Source organism: Enoplosus armatus, chromosome 9, assembly GCF_043641665.1.
Source record: "Enoplosus armatus isolate fEnoArm2 chromosome 9, fEnoArm2.hap1, whole genome shotgun sequence".
NCBI lineage: Eukaryota > Metazoa > Chordata > Actinopteri > Centrarchiformes > Enoplosidae > Enoplosus > Enoplosus armatus.
The window spans coordinates 22,558,433-22,573,120 of NC_092188.1; the positions used below are offsets into that span (position 1 = coordinate 22,558,433).

Here is a 14,688-nt window from a genome sequence, read left to right on the forward strand (position 1 = left end):
CTAACCAGGTGGCTGTGACACGCTGTTCAATACATTTGCAATTTAAATGCCTGTTGTGTCCCATTTCGCTGAAATCAATCAACCAACCAACCAATCAATGAACTAAGTCTATCGGATTCTTTTTTATTCATTTGGATCTTTCTTTTGTAAAAAATAAGAAATATCTCTAAATATCTGCCGTTTCTTTTTCTCACCAGCAGTCAATGTGGACTCTGTGCTCCACTCACTAAACTGACTCTCGACATTTTTCACCACCATTATGCAAAACCAACCGTCTCTGTTGGTGTCCATCTGCCTGAAGATCTTCTCTGTCCTCTTCTCAGGCGTCGACTCGTCCTCAGGCATCTTCATCACAGAGGACACCATCTTGTAGATTGCCTACAAAAGGGACACAAGTGAGGTCATGCAGTCAATGATACATCCATGAAGGGACTGGATGGAGATTTACATGTACCTTTTCATCTTTCGTCTGTAAAAAGCTTTCTACTGTTTCAAACTGGTAACATACATACATACATACATCTTTCTCGATCAACTTCGTACTCAGCAGTGGGAGTCCTAAACGAACACGCTATTTTCCGTTAGTCCGATCAAACCACACCGAGTAGTAAACTCTCAATAAATAAAACTGTTGCACATTTAGTAATGAATATTTAATGTTTTAGAGAAATACTAGAGGTTTGAAACCATGTTTTTAGTGGCTTTACTTCCCCCAGATTCTGCTCCGAACTGAAACTGAATGTTTGTACCCTGGGTGTGTAATCATTTTCAAGATAAACTTCATTTGTAAATGCTGTCCTCATGAAAAATGAAACTGTTTTAAATAGTCAAGCGTCTCTCTTTCATGCCTCCCGTGTCCTTTTGTTTTTTTTTTTTTTTACCAGATCATTTTGCTCTATGTTCACACAGCCTGGACATGGATCTTCTACATCACCGGTGGCTGTCCGCTGTCCGTTACATTGCTTGCGTGCAAACTGTGGCTGGACCAGGTCCAGACTAAGGATGGACCGATCCAACCTTTTCTATCTGCCGATACCGAGTACCAATGCCTGTGTATCTATTTTTATAGTGTATCCCCCCCCCGCGACTTAATGAATGTGACTGATAGTTGAAGCCCTGAATTGTTTGCTGTTGAATAACTATATTTAATATGGATCGGTTGTACAATGTCACACGTGGAGTCGCCTGTTTTTTTATTTCATACACACACGTTCAGTCCTATAACTGCAAGTAGATGTAGAAGGGAGCTTATGATCTGTACACATGATGCACACATATATATATATAGAATATTTCTGTGTAATGTTGCTGCTGCTTCTATTCAGAAGATTCCTCCAGGCTAGTTAAGAAAAGCAACAAGGTGTTCATTTGCCTTGATAGAGTTAACAGAAAACACCCTTTTCAACGCATCCTAGGACAGTGAGAGTAGAACAGCTCGAGAGACCATGGGAGGCAACACACAGGAGTTTGCCACACACAGGATCTTACGCAACATGCCCCTGTGATATTGAATTAACTGATATAAGTAACATTTATTCCGCTGTGTCGCAAAGGCAAACACGCGGGCGAGGCAGTATATACAGACGGTGCTTACACTCGTTCAGATGAGAATTTATTCCAATATGTCAACTTGTCGCGCTGCTTCACCGTTCATTCTGTGATTATAGTTCCGTGGCTTAGGTAGGGAGGAGTGGAGAGAAACATACGCACGTACACAATCCCTCACAGACTATTTATCAGTGTTGTGTCTCCTCTGCTCTCTGTTGCATTGCAGGCTGTTTGGCAGTAAACAGTGAAATCACAGCCCACTCTCTCCGTCTCTAATAAGGAGGCGGATTTGAGGGGAATGGGAGCTGACATGTGAACAGAGGAGGGCTGATTGTGATTACAGTGCAGCGGGAGCTTTAAATAGGTGCTGGTTATGCCTCCTATTACACAGTGGCAGGGCGGCTCGGCTCCTGGGTCACAGTGGAGCTGAGGGAGGGCGAAGCAGCCCCGCTTATTATCTGTCTTCATTTCAGTTTGGAGCTGGGTCCGTTATTAATCGAAACCCTTCAAACTGCTGGGAGTGTTTAGTGCATTTAGCCAATATTACGTGTTGGGGATTTAGCCGTTGGTCTAATCCAGAGCAACCCAGTGGAATAAGCTTAAATTTCTAAATCCCAAAATTACGAGCAACCAATGAGAAGTGAAACGATCTGGAGCTTATAGCCCTCTCAATATTCCCGACTACACACAGCCACCAGATTATAAAACACACTTTAAATACTAGTCACAGTGATGTAACTGCAGAATGTACCAGTGATAAAAAGCAGTCAGCCCGGTGGATATTCATCAGTGTCTGCAAATCACCTTGCATCATGGCGACAACACTAAGACGCTAAACAATGTACCACTTCACAGTCCGGACCCTGTCTGCGGATAGTGGGGCAGGTATTGTGTAGATATCACTCAAGTGAGAACACAGACACTTGACAGTGATGATGAATGGCAGCCAGACAAAGAACAGGGCAGCAAGTCCTGACCCATCTTTTTTTTTTTTTTGTTGAAGTAATGACAGTGAACAGCTGAGGTTAATGTTGAGGATGTACCACCTGACATGCCTTCATCGTGGCTGGATGAGTAGATCTCATGGACTAGCCATGTGTTGTGTTTTCATAGTCCAGAGCATTACATGTTAAAATATGTTAAACAAAAAATATTCGTTTTACAGGATTAGAATTAAATTTTTACTTTCAAAGATTTCCGATAATTGACTATCGTATTCATTAGTCTATTAATGTATATTACTTAAAATTGAAAACGCAAATGCATGAGTGGATACATCAACAACTTCTTGAAAAAAAAAACATTATTTGTGCATGAAAAGCTGACAATAGTCCCCCGAACAACTGCACTACTTCCTCCTATTTGAGTAACACTTGCTAAAAACTACAATCCCCAGGTATATTTCTAACTCTTTTTAAAGACTTGTGTCCTCAGTAGGAACCAACGAGTTTGGATCCAAGAGCCACAGACAAGGTAGGGAAGTCAGAAAGTATGAGAGAGGGGACTTACACATTTGGACTTATTATGGGATTTGTTGACAGTTAGGAAAACATAGAATAACACCAGTCTCGTCCTTTAACACAGCCGGTCTTCAGACAGCACGTCTGAGGCTGTGAAAGTATCGGGCAGAGTGACTCTCCTGCACCAGGAGTAAAGCCAGTGTTATTTAGGTTTGATCCTTCCTTCCCCTGTATCCACAGACCACAACCTTTGTTTTAATTGGTAGTGGCTTTCTATCTTTTTTTCTCTTTTCGTTTCACATGACACCCTGCCAGGTGGTGTTTCCTCCCTGGCTGTCTGCCTCCATCTCCCCTCTCACCTCCTACTATGGATTCTCTTTGGATTGGATTTCTCTCACAAATTTAACAATGAAATCTGCCACAGATGGACATTGTTTTTTCCTTCTCTGCCAGCTATATTGTCTTTATTTGCTTGTAACGCACATATGTGTTTTTAGATTTTAGAAAGACTTCATCAAGATTCGGAGCAGTGTCCACTCTGCAACCTGAGCGCCACGAGGAAAAAAAACAAAAAAAAAACGCATGCACTTTCAGCAGGGAGCTTCCAGACAAGAACACAACATTGTCTCCTGTGGAGCCAGAAACAGCCGGAGCCACAGTTAATTGAGGACAGAAAGTACACAGCTACTAAGCCCCAGCTCTGGACTATTACCTGGCCACTTATGAGCGAGAGTGAGAAGGAAATCATCATCACATTAATGTTATTCCCTTCCCCCTTCACTTTAACCACATCAGATAATACAGAGAGGGAGAGAGACAGACGCAGAGAGACGGAGTTTAAGGGAGACAGAAAGGGAGAGAGTGAGGGATGTCGTCCACTTTGCGAGGCGTATTTGCGCTGACGGAGCCAGCTGAGCGCCGCTCGAGTCGTCCTCCAGTAATAAGCACACGTACACAACACGCACAGCGCCTCGCCTCACCCTAACACCAAAGATGAATACGTTTCCCATGGCGACTTTATCCGCCTGAGCAGAGATGTATTCATCTAAACCGCTATTCGGCTCAATCTCACTAAATTACCAGTATGAATGCTCCCTCCCTCCTTTTTTGCCAATCGAGACAATGAACTTCCCTCTGTGCCCGTCTGCTCAGCTGATAGCACCGCGTTTCAGATGGAAGGTAGACAAAGGTTAGACAGCAACTACTGACGAGTGGATGAGACTGTTTTATCTTTCTCCCTGCGCTCAGATTTTTGTCATTCTCTGAGGAAGATGAGCCAGGCTGGCTGCGATCCATCTCATTCAATTACTCCCACAGCAAGGCTAATTATGAGCATCACCAGCATTTACACACTCTCCGCAGGAGAGACCATCAGCTAGCTGGAGTGAGCCGCAGCTCCCAGTCACCGCGGCAAATGGAGGCGAGTGTGAACAGAAAACATGGAGACCACTGTGGGGGGAGCGACAGGGTACTTTGGGTGAAGCATTTGCAAGCGCTGGCCACAACAATACTGGTGTGGCAGACATTATCCCTTAGAGAGAGAGAACATGCTGTTAAATCATGATTAAGAGAGTTTTATGACATTTCTCTAATATACAATAATACAGGCTGTCTATGAATAAGATTTGTTCATACGTCTGTACATGCCACAGTCAGGGGTCTGCGTACCCAGATGTGTTCCAAATATGCGCACAAGAAAACAAGATGGAGACCTCAGAACAGCAAGGGGGGCAATCTCCTTTGTTTGTTGTATTTGGCTAAATAATAAAATAAAAGAAGAATAGGTAAAAGTCAAACAAAGAAAATGGCTTGTGCGACAGCTCAACAGTAATAGGACCAAGGATAGGGAACACAGTACATACACATAGCACATGCTTCCAGTTGGCTTTTTTCAGTGCAGAGCGTAGTCGGTGCGCTTGTAGTTCCTACAGGCCATATGGCCTTAAAAAGTCTACCGCTATGCTAGCGGCTCTGTGAGACGGTACTAGGCACCGCGATGCTTTGAGATAAATGCTCACGTCAAATTCAACATTTGTAACATGTTTAGCAGGCCATGTTTACCATGTTCGCCATCTCAGTTTACTGTGTTAGCATGCTAACATTTGCTAATTAGCACTAAAACGCTAACCCTAACCCACTAAAGCGCAGCTGAGGCTGATGGGAATGTCGATAGTTTTGCAGGTGATGTTGGTGATAAACCAAAGTATTTGGACAAATTAAAAATTTGACCTGAATATTATGAGATTCATTTTGTCTGGGATTAACACATTGGCTGTCATCGACTGTTTTTCAGCTCAGAGATGCAAACTAGCACAAAAAAACCCTGAGAATTGCAAACTAAGAGACAGGCCATACAGTCCTGCTGAAACTGTGATTTTAGACGCAAATCACATTTCTTTTGCTTTCAGTCATATTTTTGGAATTTAAATAATTTTGGGTTGCATTTTTATTAACAGACAAAATGAATGCCATACAATATGGCGCTGGATGAAGTGACTGGATTTCCAAAGTTATTCATCCTGAGGGGGACATGAATGTAACAATTCTCATGGCAATCCATCCAAGAGTTATTTAGACATGTCACTCAAAACAACAAATGTCAACCTCAAGTTGGGGGGATCACCCTGTTAGTTAGGAGGATTCATCCTCTGGGGGTCATGAATGTCTGTTTATTTCATGGCTCCCAACAGTTAAGGGTGAGGAGATTGGAAGGAGGACGTTTGGGCTACTTTGCTTAGCCTGCTACGAGCACAACCCGTACCCAGATATGCAGCACAAAATGGAGGGATTTAGCTTCATGAGACCCACCTGCCAATCTGCCCTCTGATACCGCTGAAGGCAGATACAGTGATCACACTAAACCGCACTTTACTCAGAGACTTTGAGCCCAGGCATCATTTTAACTTCAGCAGTTACTTGCAGAAGTCAGCGCTACCTGAAAACTTTACTCTTAAGCCTGCCTTCTCTCTGCAGAGGCGGGTGGCTTTGAACTAGGAGAGTCAAACAGCCAAATGCAGGGAGGGAATAGACATGAGGAGAGATGAATACTGTGTGTATGCATGAATGCTTCGGTGTGTGTCTGCGACGGAGAGATTGAGATGGCCCTGGGCCCTTTTTTGAAAACTGCACTTCAGCCATGAGAAACAGCGCTGTCTAATCTAATGAGTACAACACAGAGCCCTTGCTTCTACATTTCAAAAGCTTACAATCAGGTTTGATTTCGAACTACAGTACTACCTTTTGTATGGGTGGCGGAAGTGGACAACATTCCTGAGCCCTCAAACTGCAGCTAATTAACTGCCACACACACACACACACACACACACGGACAAAACTTGCTAAACAATCACAAACAGACTCGTCATTCCACCGTCAACTTTTCAACACTTTTGTCCTCTGTTTTTCTCTCCAATTGATGAGCCCTGCAGACAGCCAGGCATGAGCGTCTGAGTCACTGCTTTCTATTCTTTTGTCCATGGGAACCGCACCACCTTTTAATGGAAAGTGGGCAGAGGGTTTATATCGTCAGGATGTAGAAAGAAGTGACAGGCTGAAGTCGAATCACTGCAATCTTGAGGTAGGGAGCCTAATTGAACCTTGAAGCGATGAAATGTGGGCACATGGGACGCTTTAGAGATTCACATTTCCCGGGATTGGCTGAGGCTACCTTGGAAATCGATCAGAAGAGTGGGCTTGATTGGTCAACTCCATAGCTACTGTACCTATACCATCGGCGCTTCAGAGTGTGCTTAGAGAAACAAACATTCTAAATTTCAATAAACTAACCAAAGCTCTGTGTGTATCAAACTATTTTTTTTTTTTTACTTGGGCGTTGTGCACCCTTCTCCGAATACAGCACTCACTGAACGAGTAATAGCATCCCATGCACGGTTACTTCATATCCACTACTGGCGCTAGAAAAATAGCATCCCCACAGTTGGAGACAGGTCCGGCTCAACCCGTCGTCGTTCTGGGATAGGGGGGAAACAAACGCTCTGGCTTGTTTGGACCGTCGCCCAGGATGCAGCGACAGTGCCGTTGCAAAATAGTGTCTGGGGGGGGGGGCTTGATTTGGTGGAACATGTGCACAAGGGGAGGCCAGCCCTGGCATTAAAATGGCTAAATCCCTGATAAAGAAAACGCGATGTGATTTTACAACGTTTACTGTTAAAAAAAGACGGACATAACTCGATCATCGGTGTCCTAGAGGTGAAGCCGACCTGTACTTTCGCTCTGGAGAAGCTCACTGGACCCGTTAAAACCACAGACGATCCAAATCTTTGTCAAAACTTGCCATTTTCAGCGTGTAGGCCGCCAGCTCGGAGGTTGTTGATGTTGTTGTGTGTTGTTAACCTATGGTAATTAGGAACTGGCACGCGCTTTCAATTTACGAGCACAATGGGATTCATCATTATAAAACACAGGCGCGAACAATTCTGTGGTCTAAGGACATGTCATGAATCTGTAGACTTTTCTTAGGACCTTTTCTCTCTTCAACTTTAAGAAAAACCTTCGGAAGATATTGGTGAATGAGGCCTAATGTCTCTAAAATTTAGAAGTGAAACTAGCTGCTGTTACACAAATGTGGAGAAAGTAAGAAAAAAAGTGAGGGGAGAAGTCTTACACACACCCACACACAGCGATATACAGTGTATGTGTGTGCAGTTGTAATTGTCTGTTTACACGAGAAGCTCTTGTGCAGGAAATGCCACCAGTGCTCCCCGTTGTTTTCTCTTTAAAATGAGCTGTGCCCTGCTGCACAACCCAGAGGCCTTTTCCAATTCTTATACTGAAAACTGTTGAACACTCCAGACAAAAAACGGGATTCCATCCTATAAAAATCTGGAAATAAACTATACCTCCCATTTCAAAATGACCAGGGTTTCTCAAATTGCTTGTGTAAGTTTCATTTTTTTAATTTTTTTTTTTTCCAACATAAAAATACCACGTTGGTTAGAATATTTGAAAGCCCACATAACCTGCCGGGCATTTTAGTGGACGTTCAACTTCATTATCTTCATGAATAACAACAGGTGAGCGCGCAGAGCTTTAAGACTGTCAGGGACTGTCCTTCCACATCTCTTTTTGGCAGCTTTAAAAGAAACCAAGGATGCTTTGCAAAATGTGCTCATGCCTGCACTAGATAAAACATGCACACATAAACCTGATAACACAAGACTTAATACAGTCTTTATACAGACTACAAGCCAACCTTTGAAAAATCCAAATGGAGGAGCACAGGCAGTGTACAGTAGGTGTTTTAGCAGGCATGGATTAGGCTGAGCTTTAGTTCCATTTGTGGAACTTTAAAGGGTGCAGAGCAGATGGAAAATCTATCCTCTTCCTTTCTAGACAAGATTAAAAGCCACATTTAAGAAGGAGTAAAGCTAATGAATCCCTGACTGTCTCCACAGCTGCTTTTATTGGCAGGACAAGGAACATTTCCAATTAATCTTAATATCTAAATGCATCCTTTAAGTACACTGACATTTCAATGCTGGCAGCAATGAGGTCCCGACATATCGCTCAGAAATCCTGAGTGCGATGGAGGCACATCCAGCTCCATGTCTGTAAGAGCCTCCTCCCTCCATGGAGCAAAGCTGTATGTCCTCCTGTTCTTAAAATGCCAGCACCGTTTTTCCTCGTCTCATAAAGAGTGTGTTATGGATACAGTGGCAGTACTGTTAATACAACAGTGTTTAACAATCACTGTCCTGGCTAGTGTTACTGTTATTGTGTGTGTGAGTGTATACGCGCCCATGCATCACCTGATGGATATCAATTCAGACCTGACTTTCTTGCTGTTAGTGTGATTTTCTTTTCTCTTCTGACACTGAGATCTTTTGTTATCCATAGTCTGTTCAATATGCTGTATTCGTATACAAAGACACACTGAGCATGATGTGTCCATCCATCCCCGCATGCACACTCACCTGAACAATCTCCAGCATCTCAGCTTTACTGATGTACCCATTCCCGTCCAGGTCGTACATACTGAAGGCCCATTTCAGCTTCTGCTCCAGCTTGCCGCGAGACGTCACACTTAGTGCGATGATAAACTCCCGGAAGTCTATTGTCCCGTCGCCGTTGGCATCAAATGTGCGAAAGACATGCTCGGCGAACTTTGAAGCGTCCCCGTAGGGGAAGAAGTTACCGTAGATCTTCTTGAACTCCTCCATGGAGAGGTTCCCGCTGGGGCAGTCCCTCAGGAAGCCCTTGTACCACTCCTGGATCTCATGCTCGGTGAAGTCAGTGCTCTCCAGGAGGTCCTGCATCACCTCAGGGCGGAGCTTGCTGTTCTGCTTCCCCATGTCTGTCGGTCCTGTCAATCACTCGGCTCACAGCTGGGAGAGAGAGAGAGAGAGAGAGAGAGGGGTGAGAAGGTTTGGTTTTAGGAGGGGATCAACATCAACAAACAATTAGAAGTGCAACGAAGTGATTTCTTGGGTCCCACCTGAAGGACAGAGAGGAAAAGAGGAAAAGCTGTTCATCACACACGTACAAAACCTTGTACAGACCAGAATTACAAGCTGAATGGGATACATTTATTTCAATCTATAGACATATTTCGGAATAATGTCATCCTGACATGCTTGCACACAACACTGACTTAGAGGAGACCAACATGAGGAGTTCTTTTGTGCCATAAACTGCAGGAACCGCAAAAGTAGAGAGAAGGAATAATTAGCAAGTAGCATGTAGCAATCGGGTCAGATAACTGGCCAATTCAAATGTGTCCTTTTTATCTGTGGTTAGAACTCATTATCATGGGTTGCACAGCCGGTCCTTTGAAGAACATGTTTTGTGTTATATATGTATATAAGGGGAGTTCAGTAACTGGTTGCACTTGTGTTTGAGGCCTGAATCCTGTGTATGCACCAGCCAAATAACCACTAAACTAAGCCAAGGGACACAGCTGATTTGTCCTCAAGTGGCTTTACCGAGGTATGAACCAAAAATGTAAGCAACCATTCTCTTCAGACTTTACGTTTATCAGGACTAAGATCACTCCCTTTTCACAAACTTTCCATGGAAAACACCGTTGTGTACTCTGAGTACACACAGCGCCATATGCCCAACATGGGTTTAATTAGTCTATAAACTCTCTACACACGCACTAAACTCATCTTTGCTGCACTGGAAGGAAAAGGCGGCGCAATCAAATGATATTTAAGCTGAGTTGCTCAGCAAACATCATTCAGATTCATAACCTCTTGAGAAACAATTTCTTAATTCTCTTTCTGGAACTGGCGTATCAGTGTTTGTAGTGTATATCCGTATGAACAGGATAAATCTTTATAATCCCTGTTTGCAGTTGATTTAAATATTCATGTAAAATGAGAAATATAAAATTTACTCAAGCTAGTACGGTGATGAGTGATTATCTACATGCAGTCGAGCTAGAAGAGGCAGAACAGGCACATTATATTACTTTCTGACAATAAAACTTATGGCGCTCATAAAAGTGACTGTTTGCTAGGTGCCATGTTGAGTCATTGGTGACTCGGAGCTGAGAAATTATCGGAAGACCTGGACATTAACACCTCAAAACACAGACGTTAAATTGTGTGTTTACTAAATTCCCTTGTTTGACGAGAAACTATTAAATGTTTCATAGATCCTTTGTTCTCGTTAGTTTATGACAGACACTCTTGATGCGTTAAAGCAGACAGGAATCGCGGAGTAGTTTAATCAAATCATTATAACATTCGAATCATATCTTCTTTTCAAATCTATGATTCTATAAGTAACAAGTAAGCCTGATATTTATGGAGATCCAAAGTGTCCAATTTAACATATATAAACAACAATACAATATTTTAGCACAATAAGAGTTAATTTCAGGTCATTTTATATTGTACTTTTTATTTCACAATGCCACCTTTTCCCCCCAATTATTATTTTATTTTATAATTTTCCATCAAAAAGTCTTTGTTAATCACAACATCCCGGGCAGAGACGGTTCTGTGATTGGCTGTTACTTCCAGCTGTATTAGCTAACATATGGTCAAGACTTTTGAAAAAGTTTGAAATAACATATTTTGAAATAAAACTGCAGGGAAATAAAAATGACCCACTGCAATAATTGCAAATAAAACAGGAAGTAATTACTAATTAATTAAATAATAACTGGGTTGAGTTTTAAAATTGTATTGTATTATTTCACAATCATCATAATTACAGAACATATATTGTCTGTTTTTATTTGAGTAGTTATTTATCTCATAATGTCTTATTTATTTGTTTTTATATTGGCCACTTTGGGTCTCCATAGAATTGTCTCTCCAGACACAAAAGAGATAGCAGATACATAGACAGACAGATGGAGAGTCAGAGTTAGACAGGGAAATAGTCACAGCGGGGCGAAAAGTGACAAGAGCCGCAGTGGAAGAGTACCGAGTCTGTTTTTTATCTGCCCTTTTGGTGACACCAAACAGGAAGTGCCTTCTCCTGGTGTCAGTGAGATTGTGCTCTCAATACATTAACCATGCTCTCTCTCTCTATGTATGTGAGTATATACATGCTCATATTTTAGTATGTGTTAGCATAAGCCTTTATGCAATCAAAAATTATATAATACAAAAGAGCCAAACATGTTTGACATGGCTACAGCCCATGCAGCAATGTACCTAACACACCTCATCTTGCATGTGTTTAGGTTGTAGGTATTTATGTCCAGCATGTATTCAGCAGTTAGCAATGCCCTGTCAGCCTCGCCTTGGCCTTCACTCTGAAAGGTCTCAGGAAATGACTCACTTGTGTACCTAAAACCACCTGACAAGGTCCTTGAACCCAACTGCGCTATAGGAAACCATGCTGAAAGTTTCATTTTCATATCCTTGGAAGCAGGCCATTCACAGTGTCGAGTCAACTACTACAATCTCATATTGAGAGAAATGAGAAAAAGAGTGAAAACTCTTTCAATCCACCAACATCAAGTCAAATCATGGCAAATACTAAAAAAAACAGGCCTCCTGCACTCAAGGTTCAACCAAGGCCACCACTGAGTAGTAATTCCACAATATAAGCAAGGATATTTGAGAAGTGATAACGTATCAGAGGGTTGAATTATCTAATCTCTGCGCTTGATGGAAAAGCTTGAGCTCCTGTCGTGTCCTTAAAACAGTAGAATAACCAGCCAGGTTAGCTTCCACCTCTCTTTGGTAAACATGATGATGAAAAGGGGGGGGGGTTATTTTTAACACTCCCCTTTGTTTACTTCTCTCACAGACGTGTTTGCACAGCCACACTGAGCACAACAAAAAGCTGCTTAACACTTAAACAGCGGCCCGGTTGAAAATGTGGGAAGGGGAGATAACGCAGCAAAATTGAACAGGCTGCACGTATATCAATGAAAACTAGATAACCTGGAGACTGGGATCCAGAGTAAAAAGAAGGGAAAACGGAGCCTCTCAAGGCCATGTGGGAGCTAGATAATAATAACAATAATAATAATAATAATAAACATAGCAAGATGCTCACTGTAATCTTACAGTAAAACCTAGGATGTTGACTAAAGTTTAACAAGACTAATAGGCTCTGTGAGGCAGTGCTAAATACGAATGTAAACATGCTCACAATGACAATGCTAACATGCTGATGTTTGGCAGGTAAAATGTTTATCCTAGTATAGCGCGTTATCATTTGCTAATGAGCACTAAACATGTAGTGCAGCTGAGGCTGATGGAAATGTCAGTAGCTTTGCAGGTATTTGTCCAGAAATATTATTGGACAAATTGATACTGATCTGATGATGGCGCTAGTGGAACTCCAAGTCCTTTGCTGCCATTTTCAGATGCTTCTCTGACATGAAATTACATTCAAGAAGTTTTGTCCGTGTTCTCTGGAGTGTATCCTGCCTTAGTCGTCTTTTACCAAATGCAAAAATTGCAAGTCACAAACTAAAGACGCGGGCAAACAAAGACATGCAAGGCCTTAAACATTAAATGAAAAGAGCCTCGAAGATTTTATGCACTGTACCAGGCTTTAAAAAAACAATACAAAGAAAACAAAAGCATGACGTGAGTTTGTTTTTGGCACAAGTAGTATGGTGATGTTTTTATCGTCCTTTGTCCTCTAATGGCAGGCCAAACTGCACGACTGAGAAAGTTGACAAAATCTGACTTTACGCCAATTACCACACTGACTTCTGACCCTCGGAGTGATTACACTTCAGTCTGTCGCCAGGCTCTTCACTAATGGAATCCACAGCCATGACCCTGTCCACTGCGATAACACACACGTATACACACACACACACACTCTCAAAGCTTTAATTACTGACCCACTGTGCCCTGTCACCTGTTATGATACACTCTATTTCCAGTCTGTACATATATATGTTTGCACACACACACACACACACACACACACACGCGCGCGATGAAACCACTCTGCCGCTCCTGATGACATGCTCACCCAACTGAGGATGCTGCTGGCAACCCACTTGTGTGGTGACAGGGTTTTTTTTTGGTTTTTTTTCAGCTGCTATGTGTTTGTGTGTTGGTAACTCTATTCTTGTGAGAACCAGTTTGAATATTATGAGTAAATCAATTTCGTTTTTGGTTTAAATTTCAGATTGAAATCAAATTTGGTTTGCTGTATGTGAGCGTTAGATGGTAAGGAGGTAACTGTAGTCAAAGGAAGGCAGTGTGTGTCTGTGTGTTGAAAAGAAACCAGGGGGTTGCGTATGCACTGTATATTTGAGATTGACAGCAGCTGACATTAAAATGAGTAAGCACTGGTGAGTGGCAGAGGACGTTCCTGTGCCTCTCTGAGCTTCTGCACGCTTCAATGTTCAGAATGTCGTCTAGTGTCGGAAAGCTGCTTTCTCACCGTTGGTGGTATACCCAAACATTTTTGTACGTTTCCAAAAGCAGGCAATCTGACAGACTCAATTGGTTCACAAATTCAGTTCTGTTTCTTCACACAGGTACTTTGACCGCCATATATTTGTTAGCTCCTGTGTAGGAGGAGATACTGTTCTGTTCCTGTTCTTACCATTTATCTAATCGATGATGGCCATTTGCAGTACAAATTGGGAGCATAATGACACATTTTCCGCTATAAACAACATAAAACTGTAACAAAACAAAATTGAACAGGAGTCCAGGGAGGCAGTAATTAGGCACAGTGGTGCTTTGAGCTAAATGCTACAATCAGCAAGCTAACATGCTCACAATGACAATGCTAACATACTGATGTAAATCACTTGTTCACCATCTTTGTATTTGCTAATTAGCACTAAACACAAAGTGCTGCTGAGGCTGATGGGAATGTCAAGGAAATGCATTCAACAGCTGTCGAGACATTTCACTCAAAAGCGAAAGTGTCAACCACATGGCGGCGCGAGTGGAGACGTCAGGGGGATCACCAACGTCTGCAGGATTCCTCCTCTGGGCACCATGAATGCCTGCACAAAATTTCATGGCAATCCATCCAATAGCATTTGAGATATTTCATTCTGGACCAAAGTGGTGGACAACTAGCGTCGCTGATAAAAGACAGATGAAAAGATAAAAGCCATGGAAAGTGAAAGGCCTTTGCTGTGAAGTAGCTACAGGAAGTGCTGCAAAGGAGAAAAACGTTTAATAAACTGTAAGAAAAAGGATCTGTTTGACAAATAGTAAGAACAGTTATTACTTACTTATTATAGTTAACATTCATATATAGCCATATT

General features: G+C 42.2%; 1 protein-coding gene across 2 annotated transcripts in view; it reads right to left on the reverse strand.

The window, feature by feature from the left end:
- ncalda (neurocalcin delta a) overlaps positions 1-14,688 on the reverse strand; it is a 56,012-nt gene that overhangs the window by 3,398 nt on the left and 37,926 nt on the right. For both annotated transcript variants that reach the window (XM_070911243.1, XM_070911242.1), the window contains 2 exons: positions 8,942-9,352; positions 273-378 (listed from right to left, as the gene is read on the reverse strand). In XM_070911243.1, the coding sequence (XP_070767344.1) occupies positions 273-378; positions 8,942-9,319 (484 nt within the window). In that variant the 5' untranslated portion in view covers positions 9,320-9,352. The remainder of the gene's footprint in view (positions 1-272; positions 379-8,941; positions 9,353-14,688) is intronic.